This window comes from Uranotaenia lowii, chromosome 2, assembly GCF_029784155.1.
Source record: "Uranotaenia lowii strain MFRU-FL chromosome 2, ASM2978415v1, whole genome shotgun sequence".
In the NCBI taxonomy this organism is placed as follows: Eukaryota; Metazoa; Arthropoda; class Insecta; order Diptera; family Culicidae; genus Uranotaenia; species Uranotaenia lowii.
Window position 1 is genome coordinate 36,481,810 of NC_073692.1, and position 22,434 is coordinate 36,504,243.

The 22,434-nt window shown below is 33.0% G+C and overlaps 1 protein-coding gene across 2 annotated transcripts in view; it reads right to left on the bottom strand.

The window, feature by feature from the left end:
* Positions 1-22,434, bottom strand: part of LOC129747904 (ejaculatory bulb-specific protein 3-like) — a 76,442-nt gene that overhangs the window by 17,610 nt on the left and 36,398 nt on the right. The window contains exons 2-3 of one of the 2 annotated variants that reach the window (XM_055742303.1): positions 8,410-8,435; positions 1,881-2,200 (exon numbers count right to left, since the gene is read on the bottom strand). In XM_055742303.1, the coding sequence (XP_055598278.1) occupies positions 1,881-2,079 (199 nt within the window). In that variant the 5' untranslated portion in view covers positions 2,080-2,200; positions 8,410-8,435. Of the gene's footprint in view, positions 1-1,880; positions 2,201-8,380; positions 8,436-22,434 lie in introns of both variants that reach the window. The other variant, XM_055742304.1, reaches the window with a different exon arrangement.

The window sequence follows — 22,434 nt, forward strand, 5'->3', positions numbered from 1 at the left end:
TCACGGTTTCACTTCAGTTTTGTTTTAGTAGATATTTTCTAGCATCCACCGCTCTGAAATTTTTCAACAATTTGCCGACGAATTATACCTGATATTGTAGGTTTTGAAGCATACTTTTTCTATTAGTAGAGCAATTCACCATGGATGCACGGATTCACCGCTATTCATCCAAAATCATTTTTTTTTTTTGCATGCTAAAGATAAAGAATAAAGACTTTTATAGATTCAAATTAAAAAATGTGTTAAATACATGGTTTTTCACTATGGGTGCACGGATTCACTGCGCTTTAATCAAATATTGGACTTTTTGCAAATTTTTAAAAAGCATTTTTACAAATCTTAACTCTAACAAAATCGAAACCATGTCTTTCATGTTGAGACATAATGATTTAAATAACGATTTTTATTTTTAGTTCCGTTTTTTTCATTCCTGGAAAATATATATTTCAATTTTATCTTGAAATAATAAATTGATTTATTTGTTATTAAAAAAAACAGGGTTTTGCGATCGTATATTTATCTGATAAGATCTGATCAACATCAAAGAAATTGGAAAACGGTTACCATGGACCGAGTGAATTTTAGGAATTATATGCATCAAGTTATGTCGTGCGACGGAAAACAGTGAAAATATAAATAATGAATTAACATTGTCAAATGTACACGTTGATTTGTTTTTCCTTAAAAGTTTTTTGATTGATCAATATTGTATTTCAGATATCTTTCATATCTAACGCAAAAATATTTAGTGTTCTGAAGCAAGTTGAGAACTATTTATTTCTAAATAATTTTCAACGGCGAATTTACAGTCAATACGTACACCCATGTTGAAATATCTTAGCGCCGATGTGGTCTATCAGATAGCCTGCGGCAAGTCTGGTCTAGGTATGCCAGGCGTACTGGGTTCGATTCCTGGTATCGACAAGAAAACACTTGGGTTCACACCCCATAAGTTGCCGACTGATAAGATGTGTTTCCTCTTATGATAAGAATGTCAATAAAAAATCAATAATTTCATTACGAATGACACACTCTGCCCACCATAAATTATCTAAGGCTCATTGTCTTGAATGTAGATTGCAAATGAAAACAAAAGCAAGCGAAAAAAAATTATCTTGTTTGAGTTATAGGGTTGTGAATTTTACCAGTCATTTTGACTGGTCACGGTCCGAGTGTCCATGGCGAAATTTTTCTCGCTTATTAAAAGAGCTAGTGAAATAAAAAATAAACAGTTTTGTAGAGATTCAAAATTCATGAAAAGTCGTATTTTTTGCGAATTTTTAGAGCGTAGTGTTCTAAAGATATTCAACAAACAAAGTGTGCAACCAGTCATTTTGACTGGTGCGGTCTTTCTAGTGTTAAAGATTTTTTTTATTCCCCTTCCAGGTGGAAAAATCCCTTTTTTCTTTCAAAAATTCGATGGATCATCAAAAAATATGGAAATGTTGTGAAGACATCACATGTCTATCGTTTACCGTTTATCCACAAATAATTTTGATCGTTTATTAGCTTTATAGTAAAAATTTAGTTCCCAAAAAGTGGATTTTTTCAGCACGAGTCGTAAATTTAGTATTTTTAGTTTCGAATGTTTGTTTTTCCGGCTTTTTTTTCTGTTAGACTCCCAGTCTAATGGAACGAAAAATTTCTTCTTGTAATAAAATTTTCATGACTTTTCATTCACTTTCAACCACGCTTTCCTCCCGTAGCTCTCAACCAACTAAAGTTGAATTCAATTTCGTGCAGCTGTAGACAGAAGCTGGAAAATTTAAAAGATAAAAAAGACACTCTCTCGAAGCGTCAAGTGGAGAAATCACTTTGGCAAGTCGGATGTCCTTCCATGGTTCTGAGCTGGACTTAGTGGGTATAGTAGAGATACTCACTCTTCAGTTCCCGTCCTTCCTGGGTGCAAGGGCCCTTATCCAGCAGACACTTGATGTAGTTGCTCAGAATCCGGTCATTGCCCAGCACCTGGTCCACGTTGACGTTGTCGAACTTATCGGTGTACTTTTGCTGCTGTCCGGCTGCCACCGAAAAAAGAACTGCAGCCAGCGCCAGCAGGATCAGTGAAATGGATTTCATGCTTGATTCCACAGGTTTTTTTTTTCGTTCGAAGGTTGTCGTCACAGGAAGTTGTACCAATTTGCCGTTTTCAAGCTGTCCAACCAGATGTTCGATTGGGACAGATTTGTTGGGAAGTGATCTGTGGAAAAAGGTAAGAGAGAATAAAAAAGGTTTAATTTATTTTTTATTCTCGAAACGCCAACGACCAATTCAATCTTAAGTTTCAAATGCTGTTCAAACAAAGCTTAAGTTCCATGAATTTTAATGAACCAACCCAAGGAAAACGAGTGATGGTGTTTCATTCACATAAAGTAACGATTGATTTCAATCTCCCAAACATCATTGAAAACGGCTGAGATGCTAGGGAAAGTTGGAAAAAAGCGGAAAGTTGGAATCAAGAAAATCAAGAAAATCGAGAAAATCAAAAAATTCAAGAAAATCAAGAAAATCAAGAAAATCAAGAAAATCAAGAAAATCAAGAAAATCAAGAAAATCAAGAAGATCAAGAAAATCAAGAAAATCAAGAAAATCAAGAAAATCAAGAAAATCAAGAAAATCAAGAAAATCAAGAAAATCAAGAAAAACAAGAAAATCAAGAAAATCAAGAAAATCAAGAAAATCAAGAAAATCAAGAAAATCAAGAAAATCAAGAAAAACAAGAAAATCAAGAAAATCAAGAAAATCAAGAAAATCAAGAAAATCAAGAAAATCAAGAAAATCAAGAAAATCAGGAAAATCAAGAAAATCAAGAAAATCAAGAAAATCAAGAAAATCAAGAAAATCAGGAAAATCAAGAAAATCAAGAAAATCAAGAAAATCAAGAAAATCAAGAAAATCAAGAAAATCAAGAAAATCAAGAAAATCAAGAAAATCAAGAAAATCAAGAAAATCAAGAAAATCAAGAAAATCAAGAAAATCAAGAAAATCAAGAAAATCAAGAAAATCAAGAAAATCAAGAAAATCAAGAAAATCAAGAAAATCAAGAAAATCAAGAAAATCAAGAAAATCAAGAAAATCAAGAAAATCAAGAAAATCAAGAAAATCAAGAAAATCAAGAAAATCAAGAAAATCAAGAAAATCGAGAAAATCAAGAAAATCAAGAAAATCAAGAAAATCAAGAAAATCAAGAAAATCAAGAAAATCAAGAATATCAAGAAAATCAAGAAAATCAAGAAAATCAAGAAAATCAAGAAAATCAAGAAAATCAAGAAAATCAAGAAAATCAAGAAAATCAAGAAAATTAAGAAAATCAAGAAAATCAAGAAAATCAAGAAAATCAAGAAAATCAAGAAAATCAAGAAAATCAAGAAAATCAAGAAAATCAAGAAAATCAAGAAAATCAAGAAAATCAAGAAAATCAAGAAAATCAAGAAAATCAAGAAAATCAAGAAAATCAAGAAAATCAAGAAAATCAAGAAAATCAAGAAAATCAAGAAAATCAAAAAAATCAAGAAAATCAAGGAAATCAAGAAAATCAAGAAAATCAAGAAAATCAAGTAAATCAAGAAAATCAAGAAAATCAAGAAAATCAAGAAAATTAAGAAAATCAAGAAAATCAAGAAAATCATGAAAATCAAGAAAATCAAGAAAATCAAGAAAATCAAGAAAATCAATAAAATCAAGAAAATCAAGAAAATCAAGAAAATCAAGAAAATCAAGAAAATCAAGAAAATCAAGAAAATCAAGAAAATCAAGAAAATCAAGAAAATCAAGAAAATCAAGAAAATCAAGAAAATCAAGAAAATCAAGAAAATCAAGAAAATCAAGAAAATCAAGAAAATCAAGAAAATCAAGAAAATCAAGAAAATCAAGAAAATCAAGAAAATCAAGAAAATCAAGAAAATCAAGAAAATCAAGAAAATCAAGAAAATCAAGAAAATCAAAAAAATCAAGAAAATCAAGAAAAGCAAGAAAATCAAGAAAATCAAGAAAATCAAGAAAATCAAGAAAATCAAGAAAATCAAGAAAATCAAGAAAATCAAGAAAATCAAGAAAATCAAGAAAATCAAGAAAATCAAGAAAATCAAGAAAATCAAGAAAATCAAGAAAATCAAGAAAATCAAGAAAATCAAGAATATCAAGAAAATCAAAAAAATCAAGAAAATCAAAAAAATCAAGAAAATCAAGAAAATCAAGAAAATCAAGAAAATCAAGAAAATCAAGAAAATCAAGAAAATCAAGAAAATCAAGAAAATCAAGAAAATCAAGAATCAAGAAAATTAAGAAAATCAAGAAAATCAAGAAAATCAAGAAAATCAAGAAAATCAAGAAAATCAAGAAAATCAAGAAAATCAAGAAAATCAAGAAAATCAAGAAAATCAAGAAAATCAAGAAAATCAAGAAAATCAAGAAAATCAAGAAAATCAAGAAAATCAAGAAAATCAAGAAAATCAAGAAAATCAAGAAAATCAAGAAAATCAAGAAAATCAAGAAAATCAAGAAAATCAAGAAAATCAAGAAAATCAAGAAAATCAAGAAAATCAAGAAAATCAAGAAAATCAAGAAAATCAAGAAAATCAAGAAAATCAAGAAAATCAAGAAAATCAAGAAAATCAAGAAAATCAAGAAAATCAAGAAAATCAAGAAAATCAAAAAAATCAAGAAAATCAAGAAAAGCAAGAAAATCAAGAAAATCAAGAAAATCAAGAAAATCAAGAAAATCAAGAAAATCAAGAAAATCAAGAAAATCAAGAAAATCAAGAAAATCAAGAAAATCAAGAAAATCAAGAAAATCAAGAAAATCAAGAAAATCAAGAATATCAAGAAAATCAAAAAAATCAAGAAAATCAAAAAAATCAAGAAAATCAAGAAAATCAAGAAAATCAAGAAAATCAAGAAAATCAAGAAAATCAAGAAAATCAAGAAAATCAAGAAAATCAAGAAAATCAAGAAAATCAAGAAAATCAAGAATCAAGAAAATTAAGAAAATCAAGAAAATCAAGAAAATCAAGAAAATAAAGAAAATCAAGAAAATCAAGAAAATCAAGAAAATCAAGAAAATCAAGAAAATCAAGAAAATCAAGAAAATCAAGAAAATCAAGAAAATCAAGAAAATCAAGAAAATCAAGAAAATCAAGAAAATCAAGAAAATCAAGAAAATCAAGAAAATCAAGAAAATCAAGAAAATCAAGAAAATCAAGAAAATCAAGAAAATCAAGAAAATCAAGAAAATCAAGAAAATCAAGAAAATCAAGAAAATCAAGAAAATCAAGAAAATCAAGAAAATCAAGAAAATCAAGAAAATCAAGAAAATCAAGAAAATCAAGAAAATTAAGAAAATTTAAAAAATCAAGAAAATCAAGAAAATCAAGAACATCAAGAAAATCAAGGAAATCAAGAAAATATAGAAAATCCAGAAAATCTAGAAAATCAAAAAAATCATGGAAATAAAAAAAAATCAAGAAAATAAAAAAAATCAAGAAATCAATATGATACTTAAAAATCTCGATCATCAAGAAAATTAAGAGAATCAAGAAAATCAATAATAAACACCTTATATTATTTTTAAAACGTTGAATGAAATCAATTTTTTCGTTGCTTGTTATAAATCCTTAGCGAAATACGGTTAGAAGTTTGAAATGGAATCACATGATATTTTAGTGAACATTTAAAAAAAATGTTTCCAAAAAGTTTTATTTTTGACGGTCGCCTTATCATCAGAAAAGTCATCATCTTACGTTTAAAAAATCCAATTATCTATCAAAGTGTGTTTGTTTTATATTTTCAGAAATATTCTACCATACGCGTTCATTTAAAAAGCCATTTTGAAATTGAAAATCTACAGAAAAAAAAGGAATTCTTCGCAACCGTTGAAATGGTGATTATTAAAAGCCGCCTATCGCACCATAAAAATTGAAAAAAAATCAGCTTGCCGAAACTCAACCCTAAGCGGTAAATTCTCGATATTGATAGGTAGGCACAAGCTGTTGTTGTTTTCCGTCCCTGTACTGGCAAGCTGATTTGTATTCTGGAAGCGCGCGATTTTGTTTTCAAAGTCAAGCCTTAGCTTCGGAATAACCTTCCGTCACCGGTCGTCAATGCTGCGGTTTTTTTTCTCTCTCTCCAAGAGACCATCCAGAATAGGAACTGAACCATAATGTTTGGACCTTCGTCTCAGTCGCAATCAAGGGCAGGATTGCGAACTTTGATAGCGAACTTCTAATCCGATCATTAAAATTCATGCTGTGCACGAACTAAATCTGATGTTGGTTCCAAGATTTACCGAAACCGTTGATTTAGGAAGTGAAAGCCGGAAAAACTCGCAAAAAGGTGAACTGCTTTGAATGATAACGAAGATAACAAAATTCTCTTCAAAGAACACATTTTTTAAATTACAGAAATGGATTTCAAGTTTGATTGTTTTAAACCGTATTCATGTTAAGATTTATTTGTTCGTTTTTATCCAAAGAATCTTTCAGATTGAGCTTGCCATTAGAATGTCTGCACGCGATTCTGCGGAAAATTTCATCAGTTCCGCGCCATTATTTTCCCGGGCCTAATTGTAATTTTTCGACGGCAAATTATTTCCGCAAATGGCAAAGAAAATTGCCGGAATTCTTGTCGGTGAATAAATTCTTTTTCCCAACGGGTGGTGATGCAGATTTCCTTCTTCATTGTTTCGTTTCATTCCCCGAATATTTGGCTGTCCGCAGCAAAAGAAGCTGATTGCTGGAACGGGAGTCGCAAACATTTTTCCAGGAAACATTCCATATGGCTTATGGAATTAAATTAATTTGAAGTGGTTTCTTTGAATTTTACTTGCATACCTTCAGGCGTCTTCATAATTGATCAATGCTTCGAATGTAAATTAATTATTCCATAGTTTCAGTCGGAGAAAAGTTATTTTGAATATCAACTAACAAGTAAATTGGGATCCATTAAATAAATTCGCCGTTAATAGAATAGATTGAGAGTTTGTTGAACATCTAATCGACAACAAAGGATAGTTTGTGGAAACTCACATAATGAACCCATGGAAATTCAAACGCTGCTTTGCTGCTGCTATCGAAAATTCCGATAAACATTGCAAATCACTCCGATCGGTTGACTTTCCCATGGCATAATTAAACTTAAGCCCACTTTGGAACGATTCTGGAAACTTCTCGGGCATTCAACACATCGGAACGCACACATGCCTTGATGTGTTTTTGACCATCGATGAATGAATATGCATCAAATTCCGATCCGATCCAAACACATAACACAAACCAAAAGCTTCTCAATAGAGCTGACTTTTGCTCTTCATCGATGTGTTCAAAGCCTTGGAGAAGGGGAAATGAATGCTGGTATAATATCCGAGAAGGATGTATGGCACAAAACGGTATTGATTGACAATATAGACTTTTTAAAAAAAAAACATGTGGTCAGGTGAAATTAAATCATGTTTTCATCCAATTTGTCATGTAATCCCTTAATGTATTTTGGGTACAACAATTCGTTACCAAATCACAAAAGGATCATGTTCCACCAGCTAGTGCGAGATTCTAGTCCGGATACGAATGCCAAAAGCCACCTTTCCGGACCATCCCTGCTTTGTTTGGGAATCTTCGTATCCACATATCTATCCATAAGTTGGAAAAACCGAATCCAAGAAGAATAACACCCAAAAGGCGGAAAGCCACCCTCTGTCGCTGGACGGGTCTTCGATGGGAAATCAAATATTGGTCAGTAATGTTCTTGGCATCGAGGCGTGTCTGAGTCAAAGTTTGAAACTGGAAGCCTTGACACAAGCTTAATTTTGACACATGTTCCTTCTCCTAAACATGAAGAACACAAAAGGTGAATAATGATCTGAGGTTTTCGTTAAGTTTAGTAAATGAATATGCTTTTCTGAAAATTTTTATAATCTGGTTAACGAACGAAGTCTTAAAAACATTTTTTTTTTAAATTTTTACATCTGTTTCATTCTTGGAGATTTTCTTCGACAGTTTAACATCACATAAAGTCTGCGATAGAAAAAAATGCACCACTTTCTTTTGTGAATAAATTTTGATTAAGTAACTTGATGATTTTTTACAGATCTGAAAATAAAATCACCAGTAATAAACTTTTTTTTTTTTTTGTTTCGATTATAGTCGTTTTACCATCTTTCGCGACTTTATCAACGTTGCAGTTGGCGGATCATTATTGAAAAACTATCCGGTACAACTGTGTTCGATGTTTACTCTTGGGCTCGAACTCGCGGACATCGGCTCAAGAGACAACGGACTTGCCAACTGAGCTATATCACAAGCCCGGTAATAAACTGTTAACTAACTTTAATTTAACAATACAAGGCATCCAAAGAGTTAATCTTGTAAATCTGATAAAACTTGATTACCTGATATTTTTAACTTTTACTATACTCACAATCAATAATCGGATGACGGATTTAGCTGAAACGAAAAGATAAAAACATTAATTAGTAATCGATGTCAGTAATGTTTATGTTCAAAGGGATTATTTTATTAAATTAAAAGTTTTTGTGAAAATTCGAAGATGGTTTAAGCCCCTCTGTTTTGATCGTTCATGGAGAATTAAGATTCCCAAAAAGTTATGTCATATTAATTAAAGGCCAAGAGGCTGTTTTTCTTTGGTTTTTGCTGAAAAATGTTTCGTTTATCGTGCCAGTGTTTTGAAAACTTCTGTTTATTGTACGTTTGTCAGCCTACAACAAAGTATCAACTGTTTACTGTCAACTGAGGCATCATGAAACACTTTTCAACTTCACCGGCTTCTAAAAACTTAATGTCCACAGATAGTCATACCGCTTGTACATCAAAAGTTTAAGGATTGATGGGACATGAAATAAACGTAGTCAGAAAAATTATTGGTTTCACCAGTTATTTTTAAATTTACAGAAACACACGATTTTCATCCTGCTAAAAAAGGGGTAAGTAGCAACAAAGTACGTTTTTAATGAAAAATCAAATGGAAACGTTTGAAAAATTTAAAGTTTTTGATATATTTGTTATGTCATCACGAATGAAACCCCAATTGCAGTAATATTTGGTATTGTTCGAATTAAATTCTACATTTTTTTTGTCAAAAATGTTTTTCAAGCTTAAGAGTGTTGCATACATTCAGGGGTAAAAAATACTACGAAAAATTCTACTAGCTGAAACCATAAAAAAATATTGTTTGGATGGGTGGCACTGCAAACATTTAAGTTGAAAATGTTGTAGTTCAGAGAGTTGTGCCAAAATCACAGAAAAATCTTTTATTTCACACAATTTTGAGCAAATGTTTATCACTAAATCTTTGTCACAGAAAGCAGAATTTTGGAAACATCCACAGATCTCACTTTTTTTTTCAAATTTTAAACATATTTTAATTCTTTATGTCAACATAAGTTTAGGATTTCTGAGTAAAAATTTGATAGATTTGATAAGATCAGTGAGATTAACTGATTTTGCATATGTAAAACGTAAAAAAGACCCAATATTTCATAAATTTTCAATCCAACCTAAGGAAAAAGCGTCATAAACAGCGTCATGACAGAAATTTTGAGTTAAATCAAAGAAAGTCGAAAATCGTTTTTCGCTAAAACACGAATTATTTTCGGCCACCTTGGTTCAAAGTTATTTTAAATCCGAAATTTGATGAAAGATGTTTTTTTTGTTGCTAAGCAGCCGTTTTTAATCATCTACCAACATTACTAGATTTTACTCGTCCATTTATTCATTGTTTGATTAAAAATATGTTTTTACCTCAATAATAATATTTTTTCAAGAGTATTTATTTTGTTGAATATTTCCGTGGCTTAGCCCAAATTTGTCCAGATATTACTAGGATTTCAGGCTGAAAATTTTAAAATCAGATGTCCTGATTTTGTCAGATTTTAGATGACATTGCCCGGATTCGCCTGGTCCGGATATAACTGGAAAAAATACATATATTCTGGCAACCTTACAACAAGTTATTTAATCTGGTCTCATATCAACTATGAAAAAGGGTGATAATTTTTAGGAAAAATACACAAAAAACATAATATTTGAACGACATTATATATTCTGTATTGAACAAATGAATTTAAATTGAGGATAAATTTAGGTTTTTCCAGTGAAAGTCAGTGAAACTTCTTAAAAGTGTTACCTTTTTAATTTTTAAAGCTAATTAAAAAAATGATTAGAAAAAATGACAGGAGTTGAAAATGATTTGATAAGAAGTGTTTTCATCGAGCACGGACCAACTATTTTGAGGTTGTAGAATCGAAGAGGGTTGAGGCTATCACAAAAGTTTTGTCAGAAAAAAAAACAGGACATTTTTAGAAAAAAGAGGGACAATTTGAAAATAAAAGCGGGATGGCGGGACATTTCTAAGAAACGGAACATGTCCCGCTTTGCGGGGCAACCCAAATTTAATTTGAAGTCACATTTGCCAAGGTATGACATTCAAGATTTTCTATTTATGTTGCCGACTATCAAAACTAGTTGAAACGTCGAATATATAATTTTATAATGAGATTTTTATTGATTATAACTTCTTTAAAAGTTGCAGATAGAAACGTTTGAAACAAGAGATAAAAAGTAATAAAAAAATTTATAAGAAAAGATTATATTGATTCATGACACGTCACGCGCATCGAAAAATATTCCTAATGTCTTGTTAGCCTGGTAAATAACAAAATGTACCTATGCTGCTATCAATGACCGATCGTGAGTTTAAATCTAAAAATCTAAATCTAATTCTAAAAAAAACTAATTGTTCTGGAGTATTAAAAAAACAGATTTTTGAAAACGCTATAAATAATTTGCTTGGATCACATCGAGTAAAGATTAAGCTTGCCAGATTGCTCAGTTTTATCCAGGTTTGCCCGGATATTTGATACAAAATTTTGAAAAGTCAGGCCCGACTGGGATGCCTATCCCAAATTAGAAAAAAAAACAAATTGTATTGTTTTTTTTTAATTTTGCATCCAAAACGAGATTTTTTGAGTAAGTTTTATAAAAATAATCATGAAAAATTTTGTGGAAGCCTAAAATACGATTTAAAATCTGCTGATAAATTTAGATGGCCAAATTTTTTTCAAGTTTTTTGCTATTGATTTGCCAATAAAATTTGGCCAGGTTTTACATGAAAATAGTCCGGATTTTTCAGACCCGGATACGTGTTAATCAAATTCTGGCAGTTGTTTCTGTTACTAGCATATTTTTACAAATTTTGCTCCATTCGAAAAATAGTAGAAAAATTACGCATTACGAAATGAATTATCCCTCCCAACTTATGTATGTACGTCAATTTTTTTAAGGAATTTAAAATTTTATCGGTTTATTCATCCCAGAAACGTCAAATGACGTGACTAAATAAAAAAATGTCAATTTTATGGTTTCCAAATATAATACAAATGACCGCCTATTTTCCAAAGTTTTCAAGTTCACCGTTTTCCTTAGAAAAATTTGATAAGCAAATTAGAAAAGAATCACAGAATGGAATTGTTGAAATAAAGTGGCGTTCACAAGCTTTTGACATTTAAAAGAATAATTTTTTCGACGAACACTAGTTATAACATAAATAATATTGATTTTTCAAAGTACGGACCTCAACTTCAACTCAATCTAACTCTCAATCCAAATTTTTCAATATCTTTATTTGACAAGTGAAATTGGAAAGCCTTATATGAACAGGATAAACACGAATTTAAGTTCTTTTTATTAATTATTGAACCTTTTTCAAATCAAAATTTTGTAAAAAAGTCGTTCTTCTGAGAGATTTGTCAGTACCAAACCGGTTCTAGTTGAGTTTACTACCCAACTGGAAATTTTGTCTAGTTTTTCATTTTTGATGTACACAAATACAAAGCACGTTGCCAATTAAAACATATTTGGATTTGGATGGATGGATGGATGGATATTGCTCGAGGAGGACCTGCGTACGCTTGGAGTATTCGAGCGACGAATGTTAAGAACCATCTTTGGCGGCGTACAGGAGAACGGAGTGTGGAGGCGAAGGATGAACCACGAGCTCGCGCGACTCTACGGCGAACCCAGTGTCCAGAAGGTGGTGAAAGCTGGCCGGATACGCTGGGCGGGACATGTTGCGAGAATGCCGGACGATTGTCCTGCAAAACAGGTGTTCGCTACGAATCCGGTAGGAACAAGACGAGCGGGGGCGCAACGAGCGAGGTGGTTAGACCAAGTGGAGCGTGATCTGGCGAACGTGGGGTGCCCGAGAAATTGGAGAACGGTTGCCATGGACCGAATGAGTTTTAGGAATTATGTTCGTCAAGTTATGTCGGGAGACGGAATACTATGTAAATAAAAAAAAATAATTGGATTTGGTTTAATTTTCATAAATATTCCTTTTTCTGTTAAAGCTTAGCAAAAAGTAAAAAGGTAAACAAAGCTTACGTCACTTGCCAGGATGTTTATGTATCCTAGGCGAGAATCGTAAACAGCAGTTACACGAATGCCACAGGGATGGTAAAGTGTCGTAAATAAGAAGATAAAAAATAAACAGCAGTTGGCAATGTTTTTTTTCTCTAAATTTCACTGGTACAGCGATGATGGTTGTTTGTTTGAAAATGCAACTGACGTCACGAATTGCCTTGGTTACAATGTTTACAAAAAACAACTTATACTAAAGCGGGCCATATACTACACAAATGGCCTGTACAAATTCGATGTTTGTACGACGATTGTTTGATTCTATGCTCACCCACACACGATACAAACATATTTCATGCGAACACAAACGATTGCTGGCGAAAACAGCAACAGCAACAAAAAAAAAACCATCTCCACCCCGGCTGGGAGGATGGTTTGTACAAAACATTTCGATCCCGACCGATTTTACTCCAACCGTTTGGACGCTCATTCAAGCAGTACCATACACGATGCAAATCGTGTTCACAGCGACAAAATTTCATCGAATTTAATCGCATTTGTACAAATGTTGTGTAGTCTGTGACCACATCCCGGCAATGTTATTCAAACCGTGTGAAGCACATCTCTCAGATTTAAGCTTTTTTCCTCAGATTTAAGCCTTCATCTCCTATGCTCTCAAGGCAAAAAAGCTTAAATCTGAGGGAAAAAAACCTTAAAAACGAGATTCACGAGCCCATATTTGAAAGATGTTAGTCACACGATACATTCTGTCTGTGGCCCGCTTAACACTTAGCACGGGATTTCCATAGCCACCTGAGATATGTATACAGGTTGTCACCGTGGCACCAAACACAGCAGCAGCAGCACAAATTGATCTAAACCGGCAGGAGGCAACCGGCAAAAAGTTTTTTTTGTTGGACCGAATTTCACCGGGGCCTAACCCGGTCAACTAAGGTTCCTCGCTCGCTGTCCGCTGAGTGTTGCTCATAGACAGTTCCGTAGTCGTTCAACTCCCGGAGTGCCAACGCTGAACGCGTTATTTGCTGCTCTGGTTCACCCGTGTTGGTATTGAAATCTACATTGTAATCCGGCTCCGGATCAGCGGTCGTTCGGACGGGTGACATCCGGTTTCCTCTAATTCTGGAAAAAACTACTGCTACTGCAAATCAAGGTCCAGGTTTAGAGCGACATCCGGATTTGCTCATCGACGGAGTCAGCCGTCTTCTCGTACAAATCCGAAAACGGTTTCGGCTGTCTCGGTTTTGGGATCATCGTTTGGCAGTTTGTATTGGAGTAATCACACGCAAAGGCGAACCATCGCGAGGGCGCATCCAAGATCGGCGTTCCGCGGTGCGGCGGACGGTGTCAACGACAGTGGGGGTGGAGAATACCCCAAGTAGCTTACCGGCGCGAGGGTGCGGAATTGGTGGCCAGTGAGATCCAGAGAACCTCGAGAACTCCAGGCATTTGGAGTTAACGTGATCGAGTGCAAGGCATGTCAGGACTAGTCGTGCTCTTCAGAACTATCGCCATCCAGCGCTTGAAGCGCACCAGCAGAGTGTGTGCCACGAAGTGCACGAGGATTCCCCGGATTCTTCGGCACATTCGTCATCCGGAGAAGGCCAAGCACTCCACCGTGTGCACCGGAAGTGGGCCGTTCACAAGTCATCGAGCATGCATGTGAGTTCGCAGAAAAATTTCTCATTATGACCGAGTGCGAGTAAATAGCCTTCACTGTTAGAATTTTGATCTAATTATTTCAATTGGCCACAACTTGCGCCAACCCTTTTGGGGAGTCTCATCAACTTGTAACAACCTTTTTAATATTTGTCAACTAATTTAATGCGATATCATAAAAATAAATTTATATTTTGGATTGTGATGAACATTTAATAATGATTTGGATTATATCACTTTAGCTGAGCCACCCTACCGATATCAACGGTAAGTAAATTCTCTCTCAAGAACTCATTCTCCGTGCTAACAGAAACAGCTGATAATAAAGTAATAAATCAGTCCAAAGCAAATTACAACCAAGCAACATCACCTCCTTATTTCAACCGCGTCGGTCGATCGATTAAGGGAATAAAGTTAAGTTTCCCCCGGAACAATTCGAGTGTTATTAGAAAAAGAAATACCCCGTTCTAGTGAGACTATCACCGGGATCAATCCTCCAGGACAGTATAGTGTTGTGGCGGCCGTAATCGCCCCCTTTTTCTTCCCCAAGTGTGTGGCCAATTAATTGTTTTGTTCCGATTGTCAGTGTTTAGGGTAAATGTACCCGACCTTGGCACCTAAGGCATGGTTTACCCTTTTTTTTTCAACATTCCAACCTTCCTGTTGAGTGCACCATAGAACATCCTTCGAAGAATTTACTTGCTAACTTGCTTAGAGTTAAACAAAAATATGTTTTCTCTATGGAACTTTTATTAATGTGAGCAAAATGAATGCAAAGTACTCACTGCGGTGCTCAAATTACTTGGCCGCCGTACCAATTGTTTGCCGTTTCCATGATCCGATTCTTGGCCACCAGCAATGTGCAATAGATCTTTACCAACAATGCTCAACTGACAGTTAACAGAATCGTTGGCTATTCTGAATATATGGCCACTGACACAATGACGTCAGCTGAGCGTAAAGTTCTATGCGACGATGGAACACCGGGCTTCACTCATACAACAAAACTGCTTTTGAAAACATTGATAAAATTTGGTTGGAAGGGAAACACAAAATAAGCTTTTATTTCAAAAAGTCGGAAGTCCAGAATTTCCGCAATTCTTTTTTTAATTATTAAAACTTAAAACTTTTTACTCATTTAAACAAAGTGATGATTATAAACACCTCAGGATGTTTCAGAATATTTGTGTATGAACAAGAATCATTGGTTTATGGATGACAACCAAACCTTCATCAGGGGGACCGATTCAGAAACGAATTATGTCCGCGAGTGGGTAACTTTCTCTTTTTTATGAACATTAAATCCCTTTAATGAAATCTAAACTTAGATTAGTAAACTAACACGTTTTATAAGCAAACTTTCTAAACTGAACACTTCAAAAAATTTCTCCAATATGTATACAGTTAGTAACTCATGAGCGACTGATAAAACCTGAATAAAGCCAATCAATCTAGGAAAAGTATTTCAGATGGCATGGGCTTATATATGTAGACTAGCCCAGGTTTTCAACGTAGAGTTTAAAAAAATTGTTGGTGTGGTCCAGCTGCCAGAATATTGATGTAAAATATCGGTATCTGGCCCGATTGCCTCACATTCCTCGAAATTTTTCAAAGAGATTTCACAGTTCATCATTTTTGCGAAGTTTTTTGAGACAATTTTATCAAAATAAAAATCAAATACGACTTGATCAGGAGTAATACTGAAAGATTTGAGCCGTGTCAAATAAACGAATAATTTAAAAAAAACGACTTGAATGTGGTTGTTGTGAAAGTGGTATTGTAACGTTGAATTGAAATATCTTATTTTGAACTTTACTCATCGATTAGATTTTTCCAAATATTGGAAAAATTGCTTAGATTTTCTTAGTTTTTTATGGAGAATTTCCTTACTAGAATTATAACTGGACAAATTCATTAATGCTAAGCCTAACGACAGATTCATTTGCGACATTTCTATGGTTCTGTGCATCATGATGTGTTGTCATTTATAAATCATTGTTTAAATTATTCCTTTTGAGTTTTATAGACCATAAGTTGATAGTAAAATACTCTAGGAGACTTGCGATTGCGACACATAGGGTTGTTTTCACTACCAAACAACTATCTTCATATTATAGAGTTTGGCTTCATAAAGTGAGAAATTGAAAAATTCCTTGAATGATATTTTGAAATTTTGCCCTTTTGAATTTGTTAGCTGAGATTATGAGCTTCTAGCAAGAGCCATCTCGAATGCCCGGGGCGTTGCGCAGTGGTTTGACACGCCAAATAGATGTTAGAATGTAAACCTGCTAAAACATTTTTTTAATTCGACTCACATCTAATATTTAAGGAAAAATTGGAAAGAAAACGATATTTTCCTGAACTTCCAACTTCTGTTTCCAAGAAAAAAAATTAGAACAAAAATCCAAAAAATTAAATCTGAGTACATATATGGTTCCCAAGCAATAGAAAACGATTCCAAAACTCAATAGATTATATATTATATATACTTAAGTCATGAAGTATTTAGATAAGAAAAACATCTTAAGTCTTGCGAGTTGGTTAATTTCACTTAGTTTTTTTTTCGAACCACTGTGTTCTGTAGGAGACCACGTGCTCGGCAGACTGCAATGCAAATGTTGTTCGCACGCATACCAATGTACCTTCGATTCATGGTTCCCAAATAGCGATTTTTGCATTTTCAATGCTTGGATATGACTTTTAGTTTGTCGAATCACTTATGTTCTTAAATTTATTTCGAAGCTTTAGATGATAGAAACGGTCTTATCATACAACCCAATTAGTATGAAAATGTTTGTGCATCGTTTTAAATGAACTTTTAGGGAAAACATCAGCCCAAAAATACCTCTTCAATGAACATGTATTTTTTCCAGCTTCCAACACTGGTGGTGTATTTCGATTGAAGTTGCATGCCAAGAAAAGGAACAGAATTAGTTTTAAATTTTTATTCAAAACCTAAATAAATATTCATTCTCTTGTCTTTCTAGTATTTTTAGATTATTTGCCGAGTTAAACTGGAGGCATGAGTATTTATTGCAAATTTTTCAAATGAATGTCCGCGTTTGAAATCGCATGTGAATTTAACAGTTGCACTAGAAAAGTGAGTTCATCTGATTTTCATTCGGTGATTTCCAACATAATTGCCTCGGATGCAGATCGAAAAAAATTAACTACTTTAATAAAGTACAAACAATCGAAAATTTCGATATGCACAGATTTGAAACAGATTATTTTCTTCGCAATGAAAACATATTAAAATTTTTTTTAGCTCAATTTGGACCTGAAAAACATGAAAAGACATGTTGGCATGCCAAGAAAAGGACCATGCCAAAATAGGGCTCACTTACCCTAATACAGTCCAGTCTATCTATAATTTTGATTCTAGATCCTAACGCTGCACTACGATGACCTTTTTGCCAAAATTGCACGAAATCCAACTTTCAATGCAACGGACAATATAGGGTCACGTAAAGTTTTGAGTCGATATTTTCGTCAAATGTCAAATCGAGCTGTGTCCTTCCTGGGTATCACCATTTATTGGGATTAGGTAATTGTGTCAAAAGTCTTTGTTGCATGCACGCTTAAGTAACTGAACCGACTTTTAGTAGTTTACGATCAAGACTGAAACTTAGTATTGTTCAATGAGCAATTAATTTTAAAAATTCATTACGAATTTCTGGTATTCCTACACTCCACCACCACATGATAGCCGTTGTGAACGCTGAATTGCTACGGGGCCGATCTCTGATCTGGAAGATTTTTCAAACTTGCGTGTGTGACAATTAAAGATGGCTTGAATGTCAGATCATCGAAATGAATTATTATTGAATACTTCAATGTATAATGAATATATTTTTAAACTTTTTTGATTTTCCTAAAATCTGTATAAATTTCCAATTATCTGTAATCTTTATATACAGATTCTTGGTTGAAAAATTTCGAACAAATTTGTATGATTACAGAAAAATCTGCAAATGTGGTAACGCTGATCATGGTTCGACCATTTTCGGTGGTCTATTTTTAGGGAGACAGACAGATGATTCCTCTGAAAAAGCCGATTGATTCTACGGAATAATATGATTGTGTTTAAAAGCATGTTCATGGTATTGTTGTTAACTAACCATACTATGGTTAAACTTCATTTGTTTTTGCCAAACTAATGGGAAAGTTCTGCTTTTTAAAATACACTTTTTGATATCCTTATAGCTATAACGCCTTCAAGTAGGTAATTGGTCTAATACAGCGGTCGGCAACCTTTTAAGACAGAAGAGCCAAAAATTGCAAATTAAGGAAATTTCCAAGTTTGAAAGAGCCGCACTTAATTTTATCCTTACTACAAATAATGGTGATTGCTATAAGATACATTGCATCCTGATGAGAACTCAGTTTTATTATCTTTTTTCACATTGCCACAGATTTTCGTTGTTTTGTTGGCAAACGGAAGCGATTATACATTTTCGCGGAATACATTTTCAAAACGAGTACAGCTTAGTAACGTTGAAATTTTGGTGATTTGCCTTTGTGAGCTGATAGAATTTATCATTTTAAACTTTGGTACAATTCTTTCCTAAAACCTATTCCCAGATATAAAAAATAGACTTTCGATGTTGTATACTACAAGAAGTAAATTAATATTTTAAAAAAACTAAACGAGTGATTGTCTCTGTTTTTTTTTCCAATTCTACAAATAAGCCTAATTTTTCTGGTTTTGAACATCCGTTAATAGTCATTGTAGTTAATTTGTTTATTATGCGCATAAAACTATCTCTTTAAAGATATTTAAATCAACAAATTTCAACTCATAAATGTTTATTTTACGGATTGAAAAAAAAATAGTCAAAATTTAACAATCGGTCGCGTGTTGTGGTCTGATAATACGGTTATAAAATTTCTTTTGATTTTTTTTTACTACCTGCATTCTGATTCAGCTGTCTAGTTCTCATTTTAGTTTCTGGTAAAATAAAAAAAAAAGTTTCAAAGATTACATTTTTCGATTACGAAAATTTAAGTTCAAACTCTCAATTCTGTTCGAAATCGAAACCCTTTCAAGTTGTTTCTTCTCTATAGTAATTAAATCTTGAAAATAATGTCTAAACCTCTGAGTCTAAAATATATCATGGATTCAGATTGATCCTTCTGTCAAAGTTCCTATGAATTCAAATCACAAATTTATATTTTAAATTTTAATACAATTAGTGATTAAAAATTGAATCTATTTGATTTTTTCTAACAAATATTTTAACTTGTTGAATGAATTCTCAGATTTCGCTTGCGAATTTGTAATATAAATATTATCATAGTAGTTTGTTGGGGGCTGGCCGAAAATGTTAACCCATTTTAATGATATTGATTTGCTGTATTACAGTGAATTTTTGGAATCGTCAAGAATAGATTCATCCGATGATGTAGAAATATGCTGGGTTCCAATGAAAGTTTTGATAGCTATCTCTGATCTTCCGGAACAATAATAAATTAAACATAATAATAGACATGCAACATTGGCTCTGCTTCGCTGCATTATTTTGATCAACACTTCATAGAACAAACCAAAACTAAAATTCCTATAAAGAGTCAGAAATCCAAATCTACTTTGAAAACAGTCATGACGTTTTTAGAATAATTGCAGGAACATCGAAAATCAAAGTTTAGAATCAAAAAAGGATGTAAAAGTTGTAAGAAGATGTATAAAAATATATGGAAGAAAATGCATCTTTACCAAAAAAAGTTGCTCTTTCGAATAAATAAAAAATAATATTCATATCATATGTGAAATTTTAAAATTAGATCCAGCACTCAGCTCCCGGTTTACAAAAATATTTTATTTTAAATTTTTTTCACTTGAACTCATGTTCAAAATAAGAACGAAGAACCTGAATTTTTGAAAATTTGTGATTGAAATGGAACATTGAGAGATCGAATTCAATATTTGAAAAATTTACAACAAAAAGTTTTAAGAAAGTTTCTGCACATGTCAAATAATCAAATTATTTAAAGGATTATTTAAACCATTATCTGATGTTCATATTTGTTCAGAACGGCGGTAAAGCAAATATATTTTTAAAATATTCAATTCAAGAAAAACAAACTCAATTTTATAACCTAAACAGTGAGGACTTTATTTGACGATTAAAAAACTTCTCGGTTTTTATCCGATCAAATCAAAACAACAAAAAATACAAGTTCAACAGAAAACTTCCCGTACCACCAAAGAAAAATTTTCTCCATGCTTCCGAATGCTATATAAGACTTTTATGAAGAAAGTTAACTGATTTCTGAATCTCAACTTGGTTGCAAACTGACAAGATGCTGTTAATTTGATCTATAGTAGTTTTTTGATTTCTTTTTGAATCCTGGGAAATATTATTTGAACTGAAGGAAAACTTATTTTGCGTCCGTTTACTCTAGAAAACTTCGAAGATTTTCAAAATTTTCACACATTGCGTTAAAGAGCCGCAGTTATACATCCAAAGAGCCGCATGCGGCTCGCGAGCCGCAGGTTGCCGACCTATGGTCTAATATATAAATTCTTTCATCTTTGCTCCCTCACGATCAATTCCATAGTAATTTTTAGAATTACGAATACGAAGAAATAGGATTTTGTATGCGTTAAAGTTTAGATATTCTGTACTCGTTTTACTCTCGACAACATCAGTGATCATGAGATTTAAGCAAAAAAAATCGTTCAGTTTTTCTTGTTCTAGCACTTGTGGTGTAAAAATGCCGATAAAAAATGAACAATAAATTTAAATGGTTTCTTTAACACGAAGAATAGTTTATCTGAATTTGTATAATAAAACTGAAAAAAGCATGTTCAACGGCTTTACCCCAGGCAAATGTGAAAAGTGTATTCAAACTTATTGAGCACTTTGTTTTTATTCGAATGTCTAGTTGAAGGACTTTCAACACACATACACAATTGGGAAAAACTTTCGAGCAAAAAAACACAAAAAGAAAAACAAATGAAACAGATTGAAATTTTTGAAGAAAAATTAAAATTTCACTGGATAAAATAGTGGGACGATTTTTTCAGGATATAAGTAATGAAAATTTCTCCTTGAAATTGTAGTTAAAATTCTAGTTATAATAGTAAAAATATTTAGAGTTTCTAACAAAAAACTTTAAAATTAAAAAAATTTCAAATAAAAAATGATCAATGCACTGGTATTTAAAATTATTCACTATTTCAACATTAAAAAAAACGATAAGCCAAACTTTAATTTGGGATAGCAAGTCTTTGCGACACGTCATTGGGCTAGATTTATGTAGGCTACAATATAAACTTAAATTTGTTGATACAATTCATTTAAAAGAAATATTTTCCTCATTTCGTCAAACCCTAATACATCTTCATTCATAGATTTTCAGGGTTATTTTCTATTGTTCTGAATCAATAATGGTTAGCTGGTAGTCGATGAAAATCTTGCTCCTTCTCAGTATTTGTCCTGATCCAGCGTCCACATAAACTTCCCTCCGGCTCGGTTCCAATAATAAAATTCCGGTCCTTGTTTATCTGGTCCATTCCAATCATTGTAAATTGTCGTTGTCAGAGGGGTGACACGCGGGGGAGTTAGTAAATCGAATGGTTTCAGAGCTGATAGAAAAGAATGTAGACTTGGCAATAACAACAGAAAATAACACCAGAAATGCATCACATTCACAACAATCAATGTCTGCACTCTCAATGATGCTCGAAGGAATGCAACAATATGAACCCCTTCGGGAATGAAATGGGAACACTTCAATTGAGCTGAGAGAGAAATGGAGTTCGAGTGTGCTTTCTTCAACCCAAAGTGGTGGGAAGGTCCGATACATTTCTGCAGCTAGCTTAATGTGATTAGGCAGTATTCTTCCTAGGAAAAGCAATCTGTCCTTATGTTTAAGTAATAGAAAGTAGTTTCTTTTACTGAGAAGCCTGTTGAAAGCAGCTACGGGTGCAAATTGCTTCCATCACAGGTGAAGACACATTTTCAGTTAAAATTTCACATGCATATTATTACAGCTGAAGGCGGCCTCCGGCAAACCATTTTGCTTCACACCCCCTAAACCACATGTTAAGAGTGGTTCGGAAGTGAGATTCAATCCTTGAAAAACGAAAAATAGTAAAAAAAAACTTTGTTCGCCATTTTTAAACCCTCAACTAAAAGGTGTTTTGATCTCAAGTTTTTCTAAATAAATTTTTATTCATTCATCAACAATTAGGCGTACTTTCCGGACCCTCCCATTACAGAAAGCATTCCTCGGTTCGGTTCCAAACGACCTCATGCCCTGGGTTTTGATCTCACATCAAGACAAACCGCAGCCCTCTGTGATAACGTACTTTGCATGTAACAATTTTCATCAGTCAGCTTTTCGCCAGTCATGGAAAATTTTCCGTCTGCCTCCACCGCAAAAA